This window comes from Oreochromis niloticus, linkage group LG6, assembly GCF_001858045.2.
Source record: "Oreochromis niloticus isolate F11D_XX linkage group LG6, O_niloticus_UMD_NMBU, whole genome shotgun sequence".
Classification (NCBI taxonomy): domain Eukaryota; kingdom Metazoa; phylum Chordata; class Actinopteri; order Cichliformes; family Cichlidae; genus Oreochromis; species Oreochromis niloticus.
The window spans coordinates 39,115,367-39,139,951 of record NC_031971.2 but is presented as its reverse complement, the minus strand read 5'-3'; the positions used below and the strand labels follow the sequence as shown (position 1 = coordinate 39,139,951).

At 41.0% G+C, this 24,585-nt stretch overlaps 1 protein-coding gene across 3 annotated transcripts in view; it reads left to right on the top strand.

Moving 5' to 3' along the window:
* The window catches only part of krt222 (keratin 222), a 31,391-nt gene that overhangs the window by 3,961 nt on the left and 2,845 nt on the right, over positions 1-24,585 (top strand). For 2 of the 3 annotated variants that reach the window (XM_005470142.4, XM_013277124.3), the window contains exons 3-9: positions 4,700-4,782; positions 9,770-9,923; positions 11,235-11,534; positions 15,265-15,390; positions 16,516-16,736; positions 19,265-19,485; positions 20,712-20,814. In XM_005470142.4, the coding sequence (XP_005470199.1) occupies positions 4,700-4,782; positions 9,770-9,923; positions 11,235-11,534; positions 15,265-15,390; positions 16,516-16,736; positions 19,265-19,485; positions 20,712-20,814 (1,208 nt within the window). Of the gene's footprint in view, positions 1-4,699; positions 4,783-8,198; positions 8,275-9,741; positions 9,924-11,234; positions 11,535-15,264; positions 15,391-16,515; positions 16,737-19,264; positions 19,486-20,711; positions 20,815-24,585 lie in introns of those variants that run through there. The other variant, XM_025908089.1, reaches the window with a different exon arrangement.

The following is a 24,585-nucleotide window of genomic DNA, read 5'->3' as shown; positions in this document are numbered from 1 at the left end:
AAGGAAGGCTGCTGCTGTTGCACTGCTATATTCAAAGTTAGCTGTAACTGTGTGTGTGCACTCATTTCACTGACACGTAAAACATGATTTGGTTTAGTTTCAAATAGCTCATAAACACACAGTTTTACTTTTTTTTGCCAAACTCAGTCCAATGTTATAATATAGTTATAATATAATATAGTCAATTTGCTTCCTGGAGCAACTCAAGACAGCATTTTGTGGTTAGTAGCTCACAAGTTAAGGTTAGCTAGGGTTGCTTAATGCTATTGACGTTTGCATGGAATAAAAACTTGACAAAGCGTAACGCTAACCTCAAAATAGAGAAAGTTGTGCATCAGGGCTGCAGCCAACATGTTTTTGGGGGCCGGGGGTTCGATCTCTCAGTTTCAGTGCCCCTCAGCAAGGAGCTGAGCTGATGATATGATTACAAAACCAATCATCAACCTGAGGCCTAGGGTGTCCTGGTACCCTTATGTGCGAGCATGGTGTTCCTCCCAGTCACATACCTCCAGGTCACAATGTCATTGCCCTCGTGAGCACAGGGGTCCTACTGGGTACATTGAGATGCTGTTCAGCGCATAAGCACTGCAACTTACAGGCACTGAACCGAGGGGATACAAATATACCCACCCCTGCCTGCCACCTCTCAGTCTCAGTCCAACCGCTATCGAAGTAACTGGTTCCAAGTTGTGCACTGAGGTGAGTCTAACTATACTTAGCCATACCGAGTATTTCTCTGCCTCTAGCACTACCTCACACTCCTTCCCCACCAGAGAGGTGACGTTCCACCTACCCAAAGCTAGTTTCAGTCCGCAACAAGAGCCCAATCCACATTGACTAGACCCCTATGGCCCCTCATGTGGTTTGAGGGTCAGCAGGAGAGCTGGCCCATGGGGCTCAATTGGGCAAACACTTGCCAACCAAACCCAGTCTTTTGCCTGGCTCCAGGGTGGGGTCCTTGTAACCCCGTAATGGTCCATTGTTGGCTCCTCCACAAGTGTCTTGTGAATCTGGCCCTTCACCTAGAAGCAGTTTGCCTTACGAGACCCTACCAGAGGCAAATTCTCCCCAACAGCAGAGCTCCTAGGATGAAAACCCCTCCACCACGGTGGTGGCATAAAGTGGTGGTTCATGTCTTCTGAATGTAAGTTTTGCTTTATTATGTAATAAGACAAATCATTGCAGTTGTCCAATACTAAAATCCAGATACTAAAGACATGTATGTCATGTAGATATAAAGCTTCTGGTTTATTAGTTTTGTAATACATAACATTTTTTTAGCTAATAATCATTTCAGGTAGGTAAAATGTTTTTAGACTTAGTTTTATTTTATTATCATTATTATTATTATTAATAATAATGATAATAACTTTATTTATAAAGTGCTTTCAAACAAAGTGCTGTGCAGCTATTTAAAAAATAAAAGATAAATAAATGAAAGCGATACATAGCAATACAAGTAAAACACACAATACAAATTAAAAACAATAAGCATTTAAAAACTAAAAGGCATAGAGTTAAGACATGTAGGATAGGTTGAACAAGTGGGTCTTCAACTTAGTTTTAGAAACCTCCACAGAGCACGCCTGCCGAATATTTTGAGGAAGGTTGTTCCACAAAAATGGGGCACAAAAAGAAAAAGCACGCTCCCCAATAGTCTTTTTTCTGGCTCTAGGAACTTTTAGAAGGCCGGAGTCCTGAGATCGGAGAGCACGGGATGGAACACAGGGTGCAAAAGGTCAGAGAGCTATGAAGGTGCCGATCCATTTAAAGCCTTGTAGGTGAGCAGCAGGACCTTAAAATCTGCTTGAACCTGACAAGGTAGCCAATGAAGAGATCTCAGTACTGGGGTAATGTGCTCAGATTTCCCAGTTTTCGTTAAAATGCGAGCAGCTGCATTTTGCACCATCTGTAAACCTCTAACACTTTTCTTTGGTAGCCCAGAAAGAAGAGCATTACAATAATCAATATGTAAAGCAACAAATGCATGGACAAGAACCTCTGCAGTGTCGCTTGACAAAACTTGTCTGATTTTGGCTATGTTCCTTAAATGATAAAAGGCGGTCTTTGTTGTCTCTCTTGCATGAGACTCGAAAGAGAGCACCATGTCGAACCACACGCCCAAGTTTTTTACCTTTAACATTAGTTATCGTTGTAACAGCCTTGGTATCAACGAGAGTAATCTAAGATGTTTTGCGTAGTGTGAGAGGGCTCGCCACAGATATAGAGAGATATTTCTTGTGCCCGTATCATTACGCTGTCACAGAGACCCACGATTGATGGCTGTCACAGAAAGAATGCGGAAGCGCTGAGTCGACGATTAACAGCAGCGATCTCCCATTACTCATCTTGATGGTTTTGAGCTGCTCCCTGGATTTACTGTCACTTTCTTTACGCCGTGCATAAGTAGGTGTCACTGACAGACACTAATTAGTTGTTCACATGTTCCCATGACTACCACAGGCAAACTCAGCCAACTTCATTGTCTGTGGATCCAGGGAGTGCTTCCATATAAATGTTAGGGATTAGTTCTCTATTTATCTTCTTAAGAAGTGCTTACTTTAGTTACATCACAGGAGACGGGTCAGACATTACTCCATGATGTTGTCAGTCTCCTGACTCACATCCTCACCGGGAGTCAGAAACTGGGATTGTAATGTTATATCCATATAATGAGTGAAGCCTGTAATGGTGCTCATGGTAAAAAAAAAATATGGCGGAATAGTCGCTGTTATCTTTGGCTTTCTTTCAGCAAGGGTGTGTCTTCTTTCAAAAGTTTTGTACTCATAAGAAAACAAAGGAGAATGAGGGCGTGTTAACATTTTTATTTGTGTTTGATATAATACAAGGAGCCAACGTTTTATACTTTACTTTCCTGTACTAAAATAATATTAGAAATTATAAAAAATTGTGGGATTTGATATATATCCCTGCAGAAGGTGTATGCTAAATGAACTCTCCCATGAACAGTATGTAAACAGGATGTGCAAACTGGAACACTGATTGGCTTTTTGAGTGCAGACGGTGACGTGAGGAGAAATAACACTCAAAAGATTTCTCTGTAAATTAAATATATCAAGTTTATATTTAACAAGCTATATTATGAGGTATTGGTGTAATTTATGTTAAAAAAATACAAAGAGGAAGTGCGTGAGCTGAATCGATTCAATCGCATCTCCTTTGATGTATGAATGCTTTGTTTTCTTTCTGAATAGGCCCAATTCACAACAGTATCTCTTCAGAGTCTGTGTGCGTCTGATAATATGGTGATTTTGGCTTGCAAAGTAGGATGGATTAAAAGCTTGAGGCGTCTATAGCATGGGTTAGCCATTTTTTATAGCTCCTTTTTAATCTCACTGAACACTCAAAGTGCTTTAGACTACAGGCCACATTTACATTTTCACACACAGTCATATTGCACTTTATTTGATGCATTTAACTTCTTTATGTACAGCCAATTTTGAATCACCTCTTAACCTAACATGCATGTCTTTGGACTGTTTAGCAAGCCTGAGTACTTGTAAACCCACGCAGGGTTTAGGAGAATACGTATTTTTTGGACCATAAGCCGCACCGGATTATAAGGCGCACTATTGATGAATTTTTCTGTTTTTGTACATAAGGCACACCGGATTATAAGGCGCATTAAGCGAAACAAAACAATCAGATAAGTCAAATTTTACTCAACTCATTCTTCTTGCTTCCTCCACTTCTGTATCATTGATTCATTAATGTTGAATTCTCTCGCAGCTGCTCTATTCACATGTTGTTGCAGTATATTAATGACTAACCTCATATTGTGGATGGATTATCTCAGTTGTTCTCCTGACTGAGGTTTGGTCCGTTTACAGCATCCTGCCATGCGACTGCATTTGTTCATAACCATCTGGAACCCTCACATTAACTTTTATTGAGTGGAAAAAAGTTAAGGTTCATTCTTCAGCTTCACTGTTTGTTATGCTAACATAGCTGTGTCATTATATTCCAGCTAGTCCAACTTCAGTAACCCTACAAACGTCACTGCTGTTTAGTTTTCTGTCTTCATTTATGTTGGAAGTGATAACAGAGCTGTACCTTTTAATTCTTTCAGAAATCTCTCAGTCAGAACATGCTATATCATGTTTAGGTGGAAACTAGCGAGCTAACTTCCTGCTAACTTCTAACTCCTAAAGAATTTAGACAGTTTTTAACTCTCAGTGATGCTGCAGTGTTCGTTTGACTTTGGGACCTGAAGTTGACAGAGTTTTGGACCCAGATTACTCCGTTGTGCTTTTTTGAACATTTTTTGACAGATTTTTGAGCGCTGTGTACCACATAAAAGGTCAGTAAGCATAACTAGAATTCATACATCAGGCGCACCGGATTATAAGGTGCACTGTCGATTTTTGAGAAAATTAAAGGATTTTAAGTGCAACTTGTAGTGCAGAAAATACGGTAACGAGACTCCACACAGAAGAGTCCAGAGATCACGAGATTCAAACCCAGAACCTTCTGGCTAAAAGTTTGCTGTGCCAACCACGGCAGTGACTTGCTCTTCCACTTTTTCCACGTTTAGTGACTTTCATCCCATGATTTGTTTCTTAGAGAGCTGTAACTGATCATGTCATCAGGACAGGGAAACTGTATGTATAGAATCACTGGTTAGATTTTGCCTTGACCTCCAAATCTAATCACATCTTTTTTGTTTTTGCTTTGTCAGGTCGGTAAACTACTGATGGAGAATGCTCAACTGGCTTTAGAGTCTGACAGCATGAAGTCCAGAGCAGCTGCCATCCAGGCCAGGTCAGCTATATTTGGCTTTAGTTTTCTGGAAGCTCCAGTGCTCCTCTTCCTCAATCAATACAATTTTATGTTTATTAATTAGCATTAGGTATGACTTCATATTGCATAAACCTATTGCATCTATTTTATGTCTAAAGTAATCAGCCACAGTGGGAAAAAGACATGTTGTTTTTTTTTTGTGTGCAATTGGTAGTATTTGATAGATGACAGGAGCTAATATGGGATAATCATCACCAGCCAATAAAGATGTTTCAATGTTTGAGGCAAAGCTGTTGAGTTCAGAATAAAAGACTTCCTGTTTTCATCCTGCTGCAATGCTTTTCCGGCTCCCCTGTTATCGCACTCAGGCCAGTTCCCGCTCCTGTGAGCCAACCTGCATACAAATCCAGGCCTGACTTTGTGCCGCGTCGGCACTTTCACTTATGTATTGATGCAGAGTGACACAGACTCCCCACCACCACCACCATCAGCACCACCTCTACCTCCCTCATACACCTCCCGCCTGCTGTCGGATGTTAACCCCTAAAGGACAGTGGCTGAAATAGAATAGAATAGAATAGAATAGCTTTTTATTGTCACTGTTACAAGAACAGTGAAAGGCAGTTTGGCATCTCTCCATGTGTGTGAAGTACACAATAGCGTAAGTATTTACACAATGACAAATTTACATTTACACAAGAAAGATATGTACAAGTTATACATACACCTGCAAACATACACGCACATACATACATATATGTATATATACATATTTGCATCCGTACATGCATACACACACATATTTCCACATACACGCTTACATCTATATACATACACATACATGCCATCTAACTAGCAGGTGCATTGAGAGGTGCAGTGTGATCAGTGATATTGCACATTGAGTGGGGGGTGCTGTTGGAACTATACTAAATAATGTTATAATAAATACAGTTTAAAGAGGTAGGGGTGTTGTTTGCATTGAAGTATAAACAGAAATACGATTTATAAATAAGGTGTAATGTCCATGAGTGTTGGCAGTGCAGTTATCCTCCAATCAGGGTGGAGGTAGGGCATGTTTGACAGCCTGTGGGTAAAAACTTCTGTTGAGTCTGTTTGTCTTCGACCTGATGGACCTGTAGCGTTTACCAGAGGGAAGGGGGGAAAAAAGTGAGTGTCCAGGGTGCGAGGGGTCTTTAATGATGATGCTGGCTTTCTGCTGAAGTCTGCCAGTATAGATGTCTCTGAGGGGAGTTAGTGAAGTGCCGATTGCCCGCTCTGCTGCCCTCTTCCTGCGTCTCTTCCTTTTATACCTCCAACTGACGAATCTCCTGACCATCTGTCTGTTTATGATGCACTAGGATGACTTTTTACGCCCTTTTCTCTTTTACTTATCATTTCTGCAGCACAATAACTCACAGTCATGTTGTGAAATAAAATCTTTCAGCTGATACCAGAGACTCCACCCCTGGTTAGACACTCACTAGCTATTCTTAGAATTGCTGTTTGCATTTGTCAATACTTGACCTTCGAGTGACTGGGGGGGGTTAGCCATATATTTGTATGTGCTCTGATATTTTTAATAATGAAAATGTTTCCTACAGTGAATTTTTCTCCTGATCTTTGTAGTTTGTTCCAGGAACTGGATATTTGATGTGGCTGGGGTAATGGAAAGTTTTGTGGTCTGATTTTATTTGTAATTTTCCACTTTTAATCACTACATTGTGATGTTGTGCAGTGAACCATTGCTATAAGACCTACAGCAAGATTCAGAGATATCCTGAAGTATGTGGTTTGATAACAGAGAAGACAGACAAACGTAATGCTTTGAAGGATGTTTATAGCCCACATACTGTCTCTGTGGTAGTTCAGGCTTGAATTGAAAGCTGTAGATAGGATGTGACTCAGACTTTAAATCTTGAAGGAAGCAAGTGCGCTTCTTTAAGTTTATCATGGCACTGGGTCTGTAACCCAGTGTTTTGTGTTTGATTAAGTTATATTCCCTGATTATTTGTTATTCATGGCTTTGGTTTTCTTGGTGGTTTTCTGTTCATATTATATTTGTAGTCTCCTAGTTTCGGTCACTGTGTCTTCCCTGTGTTCCATGTTGCATGTCCAGTCAGTCATGTCTCAGTGTCACGTCCGTGTCTCTGAGTCTGCGTCTTTGCGAATGTCTCATGCTTCCTGTTTTACTTTGATAGTCCTTGTCTTATGTCAGTGTATTCTGCTTTGCTTCCTTTGTCTTATTATGTCTGATTTGTCCCAGCTATGTTCCACCTGTTCACCATCCTCTCATTGTCCTGCCTGTGTATTTAAGCCCTGTGTCTTCCTCTCTGTGTGTTGCTGGTTTGTCTGTGTTCCACCTGTTGTATTTCTCTGTGTTCCAGGCTCCATGTTCCCTGTCTCAGGTTGTTATGTTTTATGTCCTGAGTTTCTAGTCCCGGGCTTTTGTTCCTTTGTGTCGTTTTAGTTTCACCCAGTTTAGGTTTTGTTTTAGTTTAGTTGCTGCCATGTTCAGCTTTTGTTTGTATTTCGTTTTCCCCACTGGAATTAAAGTTCACTCGCAATACGTCAATTGTCAGTGCCTGCACTTGGTTCCTTTCTCAGTTCAGTTCAATTCAATTTTATTTATACAGCGCCAAATCACAACCTTCATCTTTTGTCCTGTTTTCTTTCCCTCAAACCAAATCAATTGTGGCAGATGGTTTTAACAGGTTTCTTTCTTTTAAAAGGGAGTTTTTCCTTCCCACTGTCGCCAAGTATGTCACCACAGGAGGTCGTCTGATTGCTTGGTTGATTGATTGATTGATTGATTGATTGATTGATTGAATCTTTATTTTGAACATGTTGAAAAAGTACAACAACATAGAATTAAAAAGAGACAAAAAGTGACTGGGTGGGGTTAGCCATATATTTGTAATTCCTTAGGTTTTCACTGTATTATTATTGGGTCCTTACCTTACTATGGCTCAGTAAGGTAAGCCATAGTGGCTTACCTTACCTTACTGGGGTGATCGTGGTTCAAAAGTTGGCCGTTCGTCTTGCAGTCGGAAGGTTGCCGGTTCGAGTTATTGCCGGCTCCAACAGTCTCGGTCGTTGTGTCCTTGGGCAAGACACTTCACCCGTTGCCTAATGGTGGTGGTCAGAGGGCCCGGTGGCGCCAGTGTTCGGCAGCCTCGGCTCTGTCAGTGCGCCCCAGGGCAGCTGTGGCTATGTAGCTGCCATCACCAGTGTGTGAATGTGTGGATGACTGGATGTGTAAAGCGCTTTGGGGTCCACAGGGACTGAGTAAAGCGCTATATAAATACAGGCCATTTACCATTTATAAAACGCACCTTGTGGCGATAGATTTGATTTCACGCTATAAAAATAAAGTTGAATTGAATCGAATTTACTTTTGTCTTTAAGTGTGAGGTGGGAGCAGTTAACAGGTTCCTGCCTGAGGATCTTGGGCCATGCGCTGGTTGGCACAGGGTTCCAGTGTATTCTGGAACAAGGCCACAAAGAGCTTTAAAAGTAAGAAACAAAATCTTGGAAACAATTCTAAAACTAATGAACAGCCAGTGTAGAGTCAGTAAAATCTGTGTAATACTTTTTAGGCACTTTCATTAGTTCCTGAAAAAAAGTCTTACTGCTGCATTTTGAGTGATGTGAAGTCTATTGATCGATTTTTGATTAATAGCTTTTAAAAGAGCTTTACAATAATCTGTCTAAGAGGAAATAAAAGCGTGAATGATAGTCAGAGGGGTGCTAAAACTCAGTGTGGATTATACCGACCTTCAGGTGGTAGTACCAGGGATCGGGTGACCTTGTTTACATGTTTCTCAAAAATGCTTGTCATGTTGTCATCGTCGCCCTTTTCTCCTTCCTCCTGCCTGGTCTCTTTAGGGATCATCTGTCTCTGTCTCACCCTGTCACATCAACCACATCCATGAACCTTCTCTGTGATTTTCCTCCATCTTGTCTGGACCGATGATAAGAATTTCTGGGGTGTTTTCTTAGTTTACTTTCAAATTGCCAACTCAGTCATTTCAGTTGCTTAATTAGCTCGGTCTCGAGCTGGAGCGATAAATAAGAACATGACTTTCTCCTTACCTCCACTGCAAAATTGCCAGAAAACTGGCAGATTCAAACCCAGATCCTTCCTGTTGTGAGGGGTCATTGTTTATGACTGCACCACTTTGGCACCCTGGCATGTGGGATTCATTCACAAACAGTGCATATGAGCATTTCACACACAAATGCAGGATTCATCAAGATGTTTTTCACCAGATTTACAAGTTGAAATGAAAAATGACACATTTTTAACCCCAGTCGTCATTTGCATTTTTCTGAAACAGTTGACTGGAAAAGCAAAGGCTGAATCTCACAACCCAGATTTCAATACAAAGATCAAACATTTGATGCACAGTAGTGATCAAACCTTGATTTAAATGCTTGCCACAGTGTGAGCTGTGATCCTGTGGTGAGCCCTGAAGGTACTCCAGGTAGCCTGCAAGATGTGATTTGCAATAAAACACAAAAAGCTTTTGACGTTTCGTCGTCTATAAAGTTACTTTCAAATGTTTTTAATTAGAAGATTATATAAAAAACAGGACTAATCAAACAAAAACCTGGAATTTAACTTGAATTATTATTCATTAATTTTAATTCATGTGACACCTTTCATCTTATTCTGCTGTGTTTATCGGCTTATTCCATTTTATTAAACAGTGGCTGCACATGATCTGCTAAACTTCCAGTTTTGAACCAGATTTAAGCAGATGCTACCCTGGACTGGTTTTGAACCAGTTAGATGTTAGCTGGTCCTCTAATGAATCATAAATTGCTCAGCAGGCATATTTAGTTCATGGTTGAAATTAGGATGAATTCATATTTTTGTAATGGCCTCAAAAATGCAAGTTTTCCCCTGGAAAACAATGTGAATGGATGTCGGGTGGTTGGTGTGTTCATACATTTTACTGTTTAAATAATAAAACCTAGGTGGACATGTGTCGATATCCCCTCGCAGGTGTGAAACAGAAGAGAGGAACACCAGGCGTCTGGAGGAAGAGGTGGCTCTGCTCAGGGAGACCAAGAGGACGGCAGAACACAGCAGCACGGTGCTGCATGCAGAGGTTCACCGCTCCATGACAGAGCTGCAGGAGATGCACCGGGAATTTGAGGTAATTAAATGTTCTTCTGTCTTGCCTTCTCATTCATTTGTCTCTTTAACTTTGCTCTCTTTTCTGTTCACCCTCTTGTGGTTTTCCATCTGCATGCACAGTAGAAACTGTGTTCCAAAGTAGAAACTAGCTCACCCCTATAACTGGTTCAAAAACGAGAACATTCAGGGTCCCTGGAGGCTGCAAAACTCAGTAACCGTGAGACAGAGTAGAAGAAGAAGAGGCAGGAAATTACAGTACCTGCATGTTTGGAGGAATGAGTTGACATTTTCCTGTTGGTGCTGGATTCTAACTGTCATAGGGGCTGGTTTCTGCTCTCTTTTCCAGCCCCTACAAGTCTACAACCAGTTTTCACACATTTCCACTTCAAAAAAGCTCCCATCGGCATGGAACAAACTTAAGGCTGTTGAAGCCTTTATTTTAAGTGGCTTTGGAAGGGGCCAAAATAAATTACCCATAATTCACAGTTGCGGATTTTGTCAGCTGTGATTTTCTTGTAGTTTAAATTACCCCAACTTCCACTTTATGTCAGCGCCAAATAACGGTTTGGGTCTGAAACTTGTCAAAATGTGGACTGGTTCTCGTGATGCACCAACACATGACTAGCACAGCATCCGTGGAAAAGAAGTACATGATGAGGCACATTTTCAAGGGACTCTATTGTCTATTTAATGCTCTCACATTAAAAACAGGATGAAAAACAATTTCCACACAATCTTTTTTGTCCCTTCACTCTGACCTCCACAGATGTGCTCCTCTCGTGAACGCTACATGACCCTTAAGTGGTTATGATATATAAAATGTGTGTAATAGTCCTATTTAGATCTGTAATTATAGGAATACTTGTTATAATGACAGGTAAATTATAAGTGATCTGTTCCAACCTCGACATAATAGTCCTGTAATGACTGGGTGTGCATGAGCGCTTGTTCTTCCTTGTGTGAGAAACACTTCACAGTGACCTCGTCCTTCCCTCCTCCATGTTTTCTTTCCTCCCTCCTTATCTTCATTTTCTCATTCCTGCTGACTAATACTCCCCTCCCTCACTTTCAGGATCCTCTCGTGCACACACAAATGCATAAATGTGGTATTGATCCCTGCTTAGTCTTTCTCTCCTTGTCTCTCCACGTGTGTTCCCATTTTTTTCCCCTTTGCATTTTACTCACCTTTTTCATTCACAATTTATTTTTATCCAACTCTCATCTCTCTTTTTGTCTCTCCTGCATTTTTTACCATCCTTCACCCTCCCTTCTCCCTCCCTCTCTCTCTGCTCCCTTTCTCTCTCCCTCCCCCTGGTTGGCTGTTTTGCAGGCAGCCCGGGCTCTGCAGCTGCAGCGGGCCAGCTCCTGTGATGCTCTGTTAGCGACGGCCACGGCAGCAGCAGCAGCAGTAGGAGGAGGAGGGGAGGAGGAGGATGGCACAGGGATGGAGCTCACCCAGCTCCTCGACCGAATCAGAGCGCAGTGCGAACAGAGCAGAATCCCCAGCTCGGGGGAGAGACACCTTGGCCTGGGCGCCATCTCAAATCCAGCCCCCGGCTTGGTCGGGCCTCCTCGTGCTGGAGCTGGAGCAGCAGCAGCATCCAGAACACACAGAGGAGCCCTTAGTGAGGTACGCATCCACTTTTGCACAATCTTCACTTGTCTTTTCGTTTTCTGAGCGCGATGGCCCTGATCTGTGCCAGTCCGACACACCCTCAGGACCAACTCCAGGCTGTCCCACAGGTAGGGTGATGTATGTGCCCTGCTGGAGTCACAGGGTTGATGTGGCATTTGTTGACTGGGGTAAAAAGCTTGAAACCTCTCCTTCCTTGCTATATGGCCTGTTTGTGTGTTTGTCTCCTTTCTCTCTTCATCTAAACACAGTAGTGGTGGTCTGTGTGAATGATCCCTCACCTTCATTAAATATTTACAACCCAAAATACAACCTAAGCATCCTCATCCTGTGTCTAGTAATAGCAGCTTTGTTTTGTTTTGACGTTTCCACTCTTATTTTAGCTCAGCTGGCCTCTTTTCTGGGAAAAAACAGTCCAGAAGCCGTTTATTATTCCACGGCACCATGACTTTGGTCTGACAGCAACAATAAAGTGCCTTCGCCAAGGGCTGAGAGCAACCACGGCACTAAATCAGGGCAGGTTTTATTAAATGCTGCTGTTTACATCAGACCCACTAACAGCAGCACAATGCTGCAGTCAAGAGCTGACAACACGGCAATAAAAATCAAGATTTTAGATTCAAAGACTGCGTTTCGCTTGTTTCAGAGGAGTTCTTCTTTTCCTCTAATCTGTAGGAATTAAGGCAAGCAATGTTTGCGTAGCTAAAATGAATTGTTTTGTGGGGGTCGTGAACAGTTAATATACTTTAATTGATTTATCAATACATGGACGATTGCTTCTTATTGTCCTGTTATGTGTGGACGTGGACCCCAGGAGTCAGACTAACCCACGGGCAGGTAGAAAACTCAAAGCATACCTTTGCGTACGTGTAGACAGTTCAAGGAAAACAAAGTCCAAAAGGTAACTAAATCCAGGAGTTCGGGAAAAAACACAGAAGCAGGAAAAAACAACCAACCAGGAAACAGGACAGGAAGGAATAACAAATGCACCAACAAAGGACTGACTGAGCTTATACACACACTGAGGGATACTGGGAATTGGACACAGCTGTAGGAAACACAACAAACAGGGAAGATGAAACGAGGGGAAGTAAAGTGAACGCAAGGCGCAAGGACAGATGACTTATCAAAATAAAAAGGAAGTGAAATAAAACTGAATGGGGAAACGCAGACACAAATGAACGTAATACAGGGGAATTGACACAAAACTGTGCAACTAAACTCTAAACAACCAAAAACTGAGAATGGAACTAAACTGAAAAATAAATAAAGACCAATACAACCAAAGATTATAACCAGGAACAAAGGCAAACTAAGAAGAAGACATTCAACTAAAACAAAACTAGTCTATAAACTTAATACACTGGGTCCAGGACCACGACTCCCATCTTTACCTGCTAATTAAACTAAGCAAGCAAAAATATTTCAACTTTTTCTGAACTCCAGAAAATGTAGTATAATCATATAGCTCCAGCTTAGTTGGTTTTTCAGTCTCTAAAAACAACTACTCTACTTGGTTACTAAAGTCACATCCTGTTGAGCTGCAGCATGCCAGATGGATGGTGGTTTCAGATTGTGACAAACTGGACAAAGATGAGGACAAAGTGTCTCTTTATTCAAACCTAGTGTTTGTTACCATATGCATGCATATAGCACTATATTCCTGCTACGGCAGAGCTGCAGAAATTAGCTGCAGAAATTAGAAATTAATTTCTGCAGCTCTGCCGAATAATTATCTGTTGTAAAATCTGCCTGGTTCTGGAGATTTTAGCTGAGAAGACATCAGCATTTGCTTCTGCACACTGGACAATCACCTTATGGTGTTCAAAGTGCCAAAAATGACAACAGCTCAGCAGTAATAGGTTATTTCAGAGACAATAATCTGGTTGCTGAAACAAAGTATAAGGAGCTCCACAAGACAGAAAGATAATAAAATAATATTTAGGTTTAATTTTAGGAGGAGCTGTCTGGATACCGTGTAAGATTATACAGAGCAACCTCGTTGTCTCTGGGAATATTTACAATGTTTACCTTATCAAACGTCAAAGTCTGAGTGCAAAATAGACTAAAGAATCCAAACCTCCATCCATGCATGACTTCTGTCATCACGTTCAATGACAGTAAAGCTCTTTAAGCTTATAGGCGCCAATTGGAGTTGTCTCTAAGCAAACAAAAGTTTATATTTAGATTTTTAAAAAGCCTGGATTGGAATCGCAGTGGATGCAATTCAAGCTTTGTATAACTGTAATAATGTAAAGATGATGTCATTTTCTGCAGCCTTCTTGCTACTGGAAATGAAGATGAAGAGACTTTCCATATGAAAGTCTGTATCATTGATGAAAATGCAGTGCACTGATGTTTCACGGCATGCAAGCGTGAGTCTGACCAGGCAACAAACTGTATTATAAACAAATTAAGAACATAACAGGATGAAAAGAAAGCAAAACACAGAAATAAGAGCAAAAAATGGATACGAATTTTTAAAAATGTACCACATATGAAAGCAGATCAAATGCAAATATTTACCCAAGCACATCTCAACAGTATATAATGCACACACGTAAATGAGCTGTTCCAGAACAGTAATATTAACCCAGTAATATAATAAACATAATAATTTAACTCGAAGAACAGATTTCAGTGTCAACATGTTCCACATATAACTGCCTCATTAATAACTCACTGATATGTTCTTATTTAACATAACAACACCAACAGAACCTCTTCTGCAAGAGTTTTTATTTGGATTTTACTTCTTCTGTTGGATATAGTTGATATATGTGTATAATGTAGGTGTCATATATAGCTAGTTTCAAGTGGATGCTCATATCAAACGTGGCCAAAATTTCAAACAAAAATCTATTTATTTGCAAGCATATGTAAGTAATCCCTTTGAATCCCTTTTTTAAAAGTTATTTTGGCTCTGCGAGATGTCGTAGAGTTGGGTTATTCCTAATATGGTCATCTCAGGCAGACAGGGGAATAACCATGCAGACATTTTAAACCATAAACCATCTATGTCAGTGGAATCCAAGAACAAAAACAGTAACAGATAAAGATAAGAGAGCAGATAACAGGAGTAAATCCACCGTCCACAGGTCAAGTCTTGTTTGCCAGTGTTATCATCAATGATCTGCTGATTTCAGCTAATGTTGGCCTAAATGAATCCTAAATTAATGTCTCCTTGATTAAAGATCTTTTTTTTTATTTGTTGCAACAGATAAATGGAGTCATTGAAGTAACAAATTATACAGGAAGCATCTTGCGTAACTTTGTTTTATCTGTCAAAATATTGTCATGAGTGCTGAGACAGCTTCACCGCTCTGCTGCGTTTTAACTGGGCGAGGACAAAGGGTGTGAAACGCCTCACAGCTGTACAGTGTGTGGACAGCTGTGTGTACACGCTGTCTGCCCCGCTGTCTGTTTACTTTGCACTGAAACACACATCACCAACAGCACCACCTCGTTGTCTGACAGTGCCAATGGGAAAAGTACTTACTCATGAGGTGTGTGTGTCATTGCGTGAGGAGGCTGCTTGTCCTCTGTTTTGTTTACATAGTACAGATATTAAACCCAAGAATTACATCTCGTCAGCTACTTTACATTAACACAAATATGAAACCACTTGTGTTTGTTCTATAAGGTGAAAAAAATAGGTGTGTGAGTGTTTGGCTAAAAGGGCGGTGGTGTTGGGATTCACACCTCTGGCCCCCCTCTCGTTGTCCAGGAGGAGGCAGCGTGGGCGCAGGTGAGCCTCGGCGGCACCGCCCTGAGGGAGGCACGGGCCGAGCTAGCCGAGGCCAGGAAGCAGTGGCACTCGCTGCAAGTGGAGATTGAGACCTTACATGCTTTGGTAAGAAAACATAAATGTCTCAAGTTATCCTTCACGCTGTTAGCGCTGCTTCCACACCACATGGCAGATCGCCTGTGATAAGACGACAGTAACAAGAAAAAAACTGTTTTTGCGTAATGTTTCAATTTATCAACTAAAGGGTGTGTAAACATTCCATCTGTGCCAAGGTATACAAAAGGTTTTTATCTTTCAATCACCGATTCTCGCCTTAAGATACTTTATTATTATTATTTCATTTTCAGAGCTGCTTTCATAAACATTGTGTAACTGATTCCATAACTGCAATTCATGGAAAATCTAAGGAATGAAAACCGGAATAAAAAGAAGAAAAGGTCATGAACATAAAAACACCTCAATCAGTTCATTTTCAGTTCAGCTTTATTTAATCCCCAACAACAGCTGCTTTAACATTTTGGTTTTGAATGACCCCACTAAATTAGGACAAACCCCTAAAGATTAGACAAAACCCTGGAAGCTGTAAGTTGGCAATGGTGGGAAGGAAGAACTAATTTTTAACAGGAAGAAAATCTCGAATAGAACGAGGCTTAGGGAGGAAGAGCCTGAGATGAGGGAAGAGAGAAGAGAGCAAAGAAGAGCAGAGAAAGACAAGAACAGCACAAAACAGAAGAAACGAGTGAAATCCTCATTGCATCATTGGTAGTCACCTGATCCAGCCCTAACTAAGTTTTAAGCCTTGTCAGTTTAATGCATTAACACACTAGTTAACAAAGTTAGACCTTTCGTATGCCCACAGAGCAGCGTAACATTTCCTCTTCTATGTACAGTGCTTTCTAGAAGCAGCTAATTATTAAGACTGGGAAAAGAGTCATGACTTTAATTTCACAGGTTTATGATCAATTAAAAAGGTGCACAGAATCCCCCTTAAATTTAAAAATGCCCAGAGTTTACTGTCGTCATTAACACTTCCATCTGGAGAGCTCTGGCTCTGAGCGCTAAAGCGTTTCGTTTCATTCTTGATGTTAAAGTTTTAAAAGTCTTGATATATTTAGATGAATTTGTAAAATTGTTTTATTTAATATCGTTTTGTATTCACTGCATTCCTTTTTAAGAAAACAAAGACCATCAAGTCATGATCCAAACAGGTCTTTACTTTCTGGTGTCCAGGAGAAAGGCCTGGAGACCTCCCTCCAGCACACCCAGCGGCTGTACTCCAGCCAGCTGCAGGATCTTTCCCAGGTGATCGCTGGGCTGGAGAGCGAGCTCGAGCAGGTGAGGAGCGGGTTGGCCACCCAGCGCCAGCGCCACAGCCAGCTTCTCAACACCAAGATGAGGCTGGAGAGAGAGATTACTACTTACCGCCGTCTGCTGGAGCGCGAAGAGGGAAGGTGAGCGCGAGACGAAGTTAAGGCCGAGGAATCTTAAAGGGAAACAGGAAGGTTAACTGAGCTGGAATTTTGTGGTTTTAAAGCTCTTCCTTGTCTTTACAGTTTAATGAAATGTCTTCCTTGAGAAAAAGAAAAAGATCGCGCATCAAGCAGCAGAGTCTGACAAACTTGGCACACACTTTAGTGCCATGAGCAATTTAGAAACGTCTTTGTCAGAACTAATGCGCAAAGTAAACAAAATTACTTCTTGATTGTTTTCTTTCGCTCCAGCTGTCAAGCTTTTATGAGTTGGCACTTTCAAATATTAATCGTTATCTTTTGGATTATGTTGAATTTACCTGAATGCAAATTAAAAATCCACAATAATTGCAAGTTGAGACGTACTCAGGCCCTGCTCTCCACCCATAGTGACACATAATAGCATTTCTGTTAAACTGAAATGAAGATGACAAACTCTCCGATTCATAGCCTGAAAAGCCAGCTGTGTCTTTAATTACATGAGCTGACAGAATCCAGACAGTAGAGGCGTCTTTGTCTGGCTCCTTCTGCAAGCACCAAGTTGTTTTATAGGGGAATATTCAGCTCTCCTGACGCGGCCTTTAATTATCTCCTTCCATTTGGACGATAGACTCTTCTGAGATGCTTCAACACATTTGCTGCATCAACCACACTGTTGCCGTTTTATAGCTAGGAAACTTTACTTTGACTTTATGCCACATAGGTTACGGGCAGAGTGGAGTGCTGCCTTTGATTTGTCTCATCTCTTTAGATTAATGACGATGACGCAAGGACGGGCAGGACGCATATGAAATTTCTATTGTTTAGTCATATTTTAGAAGGGTGGCATTGAGTGGGATAAAACACAATAAAACAACAAAAAAAAGAGGCGAGCAGAGCATCCGCATGCATTAAAAACAAGTCTCGCTGAAGCTCGGCATATAAAACCACTGAGGTTTGTGAAATTTACCAAATAAAACGCACAAAAGATGCCACGCCACAATACTTTTAGATCATCTTTTAAACATTCAGGGTCATACTCAGTCCAGAGAATACGTCGCTATTGTCTTTGCACCACACGGTGTTAATATATATATATTGTATATATATATATATATATATGATAGAGGACCCGAGCTTGAAGGATAAACCGCCCGTGGGGGCGAGCTGGGTGTAAAGTATATATATATAGTAGATGAATTGTTAAATAACAATAACTGAAGTCATTCCCCTCAGTTTCTCAAAACTCTGAATACAGACTGCTTTGTCAAAACTCCACGAAGGCCTCAAAACAACGTTCTCTCTATTCAAACTGAATCCTCCCCCCAAAATAATACACACTGCTGTTCTATGCTTGTCTCATAGAACATCAAAGTAATGCTCGCGTGGTAAAAACATCAAACCGTGTATTAACCTCTATATATTTTTTAAACGACTTATTATAATTTCCAGTTCTTTTGATTCTGATATTCATCATCCGCCTTCCAAGCGTGACATTACGTTCTTCATTTGTGCTCGTTTCACCCACTGAATTGTTCTTCCTGCTGAGTTTAAACAGGCGCAACATGAGCGAGGCTAATTGGCAATCAGGATGTTGCATTTGATGTCCAGTGTTCCTGCAGGTGAACGAAGTGTGCAGATCGATGACATCTGAGTGAGACCAGGAAATTGTGCTTAGAGTGATGTTACTGTTACACTTGATGAGCTTCATGTTTTCAGAATCGTGTGCATAGTTGAAAATGAACATCCAATTTATAAGATTGGGGAAACCTGCAGTCAGCTGAGACTGAAGAAGTCACTTGGATGAGTGACAAAACGTTTCTCCCACTGAAAACGCTACGTCCAGATGAACAGAATTAACGTTTTTGGAACATCGAAAAACAATTTTTAGTTTGAGGCCTGGTTTTATGTTTGCCACGTGCTTGCTCTTAGAGGATTGTTTGGTGGGGTTTCTTTACAGTATAAAGCACCTTTTCCATTAAGTTATTTTTATTAAACCTATTGATGTGTCCTTTCGAGTCGGCCAAACTTTTTTTTTTTTTTTTTTGCCTTTTCCGTGTTTATCCCTCGCACAGTCTTCAGCTAATCTGCTTTAAGTTTCACATTAGCATAAAGCCTGGGAATTTCCTGGGAATTAAAATGACATGATGAAAGCAGATGACTAAGAAGCAGTTGGGGTGGTTTGGAAATATCAAACGACTTGAAAATTAGTAGTAACTTCAGGAAGTTATAATGGCTTTAATTGGGGAAAGACCTCCTGCCTGCATAAACATGCATTAGTAGTCGTGGCTTCCACAGAACATATGAACGCAGAGCAGAGAGCTAACAACAAGCAGTCTGCTTACAACCATAGGTGCTGTATGCTTTATTCTACATAGAAGCAGAAGTAAAGAACTGTGAACTCATGATATGACAACTGGGTGTCAAACATGGAAACAATCAGACTTCAGGGAAATAGTGCCGCCACAGATCCCTCCTGCCATCCCAGTCGTACATATATAACACATCTTTACATCTTTATGTGCCCGCAGATACATGGGTCGCACTGCACAGCCGACAGTTCTGCGGCCATGGAGGTCTTCAGTCGTGGAGCCAAAGGAGAATGGACTTGAAAATGGCTTCAGTGACCCCGCCGTTACTCCAGACGAACCCAAGTCAGAGCCCCTCCCTGACATACCTTCACTCCTCCCAACAGAAAACGGGCTAAAGAAAAGCATACTGTACAGACAGCGAAGCCTGGTGATACTCACAGGTAAGACGCACATTTACCTCGCTGTGCTGAGCAAATGAGTCCCTCTTTGATTTAAGGTGTTTCTCATACAGTGTGTCATAATTAAATGGCTAAAAAAATGAGCCAATGTGACAGAGTTGGAAAACTGCAGTTCCGCTAATGACCACTTGAGGCTGCCTCCAAAAGTGAATCAGTCAGCTTAGACTCCCATGTTAAAATGTCAAACGTTAAAGGAGAAGTAACCATGTTTAACGTCTGCAACATAAAGGATAGGAAATAATGACTTTAAATATTAATAAATCTTTCATCTGGATGCTGGCATTAGAGGTGTGGGGTTTATTAACAAGTAGAAACTATTCGCTGTCCACTAAGCTTCACTCTACTAATTTGAATCTGTAAACTCGAATCCTCGAACACCCCTCGTGTTTTTGGTTTTTGTTGCAAACTGAAACATCTGTGTTGCATTATTTGACTATTATGTGACTTGAGAATAATTGCACTTGGAGATCATCCAATAAGTGTTTTGTCTGCAAAATTGCTGCAGCATGCTAACAGAACTAGATAGCGTTACAATTTAGCACTCCAACCTATTTTTTTTTAATTATGGTGACTTCTGGCTCCAGAAACCAACACAATAGCTTAAATGCTAACACCAAAACCGACAGTGGCTATGTCCATCTTTTATATACAGTGTATGGGCCTCATTGAGAAAAATCAACTGTGCAGCACTGAGTGGGACATCTCACATCATACTGACAGAAAGATAGCCACCATGTAGCCACGATTCCTCCATTTTTCTTTCTATTGAGCCAAAACTCTTAAAAGTACTTAAACACAGGACACCATGAAGGCAGGCAGATGGGGAATACTACAACAGATTACAATGGACTTGAATGTACAGGGAAAAAATAACAAAAAGCTCTGCAAATACACTGCAGGACATTTTGATTACTGTATAAATATAGAACTCTTAGTCACCTTGTCTGGCACAGAGACCATAACAGGCAAATATAGTGTGTAACATGAGCCCGATGTTATGTTTAGCTTTATAGGAGAGACTCGGGTAATTTCCATGGGAACAAATGATATGTAAATTTCTTTGGGTCGCATCGGTAATCTTATTTTTTGACCAAAAAGCTAACGTCTCATTATTTCAGTGCATTCCTCTTTATTGTTGGAAAAGTGGTAACACGCCTACTTGTTGCAGTCATTTCTTATTATGGTTTGTCTTTAACGACTTCTCGCAGAGCCGGAACTAGATAAGGACTTGCCAATCTCCACTGTGAAGACTCAGGAGATTCTTCAAGGCAATGTGATGCAAGAGAGCGCAGAGGGTCACGGCACCATTGAGTAAGTATTGATCGTTGTGCTCCCCCTTGGCCTGCAGTCAGCGCCTCTGCTTTAGTCTGAAACGTAGGCATTTTCTAATAGTAACCGCTAATTACATCACACAGATAAATCCCTTTTGCGACTACAAAAACATCTTCTGAAGCTTTAACACCTTTCAATTAGAGTCTTTGTATTTGTTCACAAGCATGCAGTCATCGTGCTCCACTCCCTGGCGACGTCTAGGCGAACAGAAGAATTACCTTCACACATCGAACGAGTTAGGAGAAAGAAAACATTTAGCTCACAAGTTCCCATGAGTAATTCCTCACAGGGCTGCATGGGAATTCTCCTTTAATGGGCTGTGTTTGATGTGGAGGTACTCGCCTGGTATGCATGCTTCAGGGCGTGACATCTGTTATTGTTGGATGAGGCATGGGTGGAAGTCTTTGTTCGTGCTTCAGGTATTACCAGACCGAGACACATAGCCACGCATACACACTTGCATAATGTCCTCAGAGAGCTGCAGATGCAAAGAGATGCAGTTGCTCTGCCAGCCCAGCAACTTTCAGTCATCTCCTCACACTTTCTCCTGAGTGCGCTGTTGTTTGCTTTAAAGATCCTGTTATTTTCTACACTTTGCAGCTGACTGTGCAACTCACATCAAAGATGGACGACCCGTGTGTATTATTTTGTTGTGCTATTGCTGGGAGGGCCTCTTGCATAGTTTGACCTTGTTATTTTTTAATTAGACTACGCCTTGCCTTTCTTCCCTCTCTAAAGATAACAAGTAAGAATGCACCCTGCTGACTTATGTGGGCATATTTGATTGGCAAATAAGATTAGGATTAGCTGATGTCAGCAGCTGACTGTTGTGTCACATTCCAGTTTCATGCTGGTTAAATGTTCAAAACATTGTGTGATGAAGAGCTGAAAGACATTCCCATGAAAAAAAAATGGAGAAATGAACAAAAACTAAATAAAACTGTCTGTTTAAACTAATCACCGTTGTCAGGAGCAAAGGAAGTGATCGCAGTGATGTGGCAACGGCAGACCTGAGAAAGTCAATGACATTCAGTGACTGAAAGTGATGAAGAGTAAGATAACTACTGGCGACAGCTACCAACATCAGGAAAAGTGACTGATTGATATATGACAGGCTGGTAGACACATTAGCTTAACCTAGGTGACCAGAGCCTGGAATATGCACTAGTGTGCGGCTCTTAACTTCAAATCAGTGCACAGAGTTACTTCCTGAGTGAGGCGTCTGTCTGCAGTTACTGAGCAAACCGGTGTTTCATCTGTAACTGCAGACTTCAAATTACTAGTATACTAGGAGATAATTACCAGGACATTTTTAGATTAACAATCCATTAATCAGTCATAGTGAAAAACCTACAGACAACTATCACCTGATGTGTTTCACCCTGCTTATACACTGCCTTTTAGTACATGGCTAATTTGTTTGACCTTACATAGAAGCTTATTTCTAGTCCAGGCAGACAATTGTTCCCAGCAGAAAAGCTCTGACAAACCTACTCCATACTGCCTGATAACACCAGCCAGCCTAAGGACACAATTAGGGAGTAGCTGGTCAAACAGTGAAGCAAGTAGCTGCTAGTAAAAAAGAAAAGGTGTAGATAAAACACAAAGCCAAAAGTAGAGTAAATATTACATTTCAATCAGGAATGCTACAGCTGAAAAAACATTCTTTCCATCTGATGTGTGAAAAGCAGCACCGAGATCCCAGCAAATAAAACAGCCTTCATCAGTCACAACAGACGAGAGATGGATGCAGATGCAAAAGCAACCGTGGGCAGGCTGAAGCAATTAAAAACATATGATCATGGGATATCTGGGATATAGGGGGAGTGAAATATTTTATTTTTTTTATATGTGCTGTGTTTCTTTTGTTTGGTTTTTGTTTTGTTTATCAAGAGGAGCCCGCATCACTAAATTTGTTTTTCACTTTATCCAGAACATCTACTGATTTTAAAAGAGATAGGTGGAACGTTTAGAGAGAACAGGCTTTCTCCTGGCAACCCATCCAAACTAGTCATACTTGTTTAGTCTATTTCTAATTGAACTCTCATGAACCTTAACATTTAAGTTGCTAACTGAGGCCTGTGGGGTCTAAAGTGGAGCTTTTGTGTTTTTTGCAGTTTCTCTGAGCACTGCACGGTCCGACCTTGGTGTGGATTCGCTGCGGCGTCCACTCCTGGGAAAACGGACAACATTAATGTTTTCCACTTGTGAAAGTAGAGCAAAGGATTTCACATTGTTTGGAAATGGTGTGATAACTTTTCCCAGAATGATGGGCACCAACGATTGCTTGTCTGAGATCTTTGTGGTTTTCTTTGTCATTATGTTAACACACACATCATTGCTCCAGACCATCAAACTGTCAAAACCTCTGCTTTTACAGCAGCACTCACACCTCTGTTCATAGAGGTGCTGATGATTAAATCAAGCGCATTTGATTAGCAGCACCGGGCGCTACTTGGAAGCAGTCCTGTGAAAACGTACTTTTTATGTCTTGATGCATGCTCAATCATCCAGGTGAAGAAGTCCCTAAAAAATCTGTTTATCTGGATGTAGTGTTTTCAGTGGGAGGAACGCTGGTTTGACTGGGGAGTCAAGGAACACATTTACATGGAAATCCAGGAGGGGGCCTAAGGGTACATCTTTCACCATCTTACAATGCTGTGAATAATGAATGGTACTCATGACCATTGATCAGTGGTCATGGCAATTTACATATTAATGATCACGAAACTGACCTCACAGTGTTGCTAGTTTCAGTCATTATGCAGATGTTCTGTTTATAAGGAAACCTGCAGTCAGCTGAGACTGAAGAGTCACTTGCATGTGTGACGAAACAACACGTCCAGATGAACAGAATCAACTGTTTTGTGTTTTTTCTCTCATGACTATAATCCAAAATCAAATAATTTCACTTCACTTTTGCATTAAAATGTATTCTGAATTGTTTGAGTCTGCCCCTGTAAAACCCATATTTTAATAAGATAAAATGCCAAAATGCTTAAAACATCAAAACTAAATAAAACTGACATGTTAAAATATTAAAGATGAAACTGAAACTATCAAACCCACTTTGAAAACCATCTGACACAAAAACAAACCAAAACAAACACACATAAATATGAAACCATTAAAACTCTGTGTATGACTCTTCTTTCAGTTTTCTACCACTCTGTTAGTTGACCCTGTTTCAGCAGTGACACACTTTAAAGTGCAGTAGTGGGCTTAGGCAAGGTCTCTCTCTCTCTCTCTCTCTCAGACACTTGTATCATTATGAATGTGCAGACAGGGGACAAATTAAAGGAAACCCCAAAGAACCCTTAGCATGAGAGGATCCGGAGGCTGTGTTGTGCAGTTTAAGAGCAGTTCGCTGACACAGTTTGGGTCTACTCGTCTCCTTGAAAGGAAGGGTCACTGTAAATCAATGGAAAGCTGAATGACTCTCTCCCAGAATGTCAAAGCCTTCAAAAATAGTTTGATGAGGATACAAAATGACGTGTTATACCATGATTAAAATACAGAGTGAGGTATCCTCTTTATGTTTCACATCATGCCTTATCAAAGGCCACATCTAGGGCAATTCAAGCTCAGCACATTTTAGCATCAGCGCTCTCCGTTGCTGCCCCCTGCGGTCTCTGTCTGTCTCAGCAAGGACGAGAATGAATAAATGACACTTAGATGAAAAGGCAGATTTTCAAATTCAAAGAGAAGATGAATCATTGCACAAACAAAAGAAACGTAAAGAGCCCGATA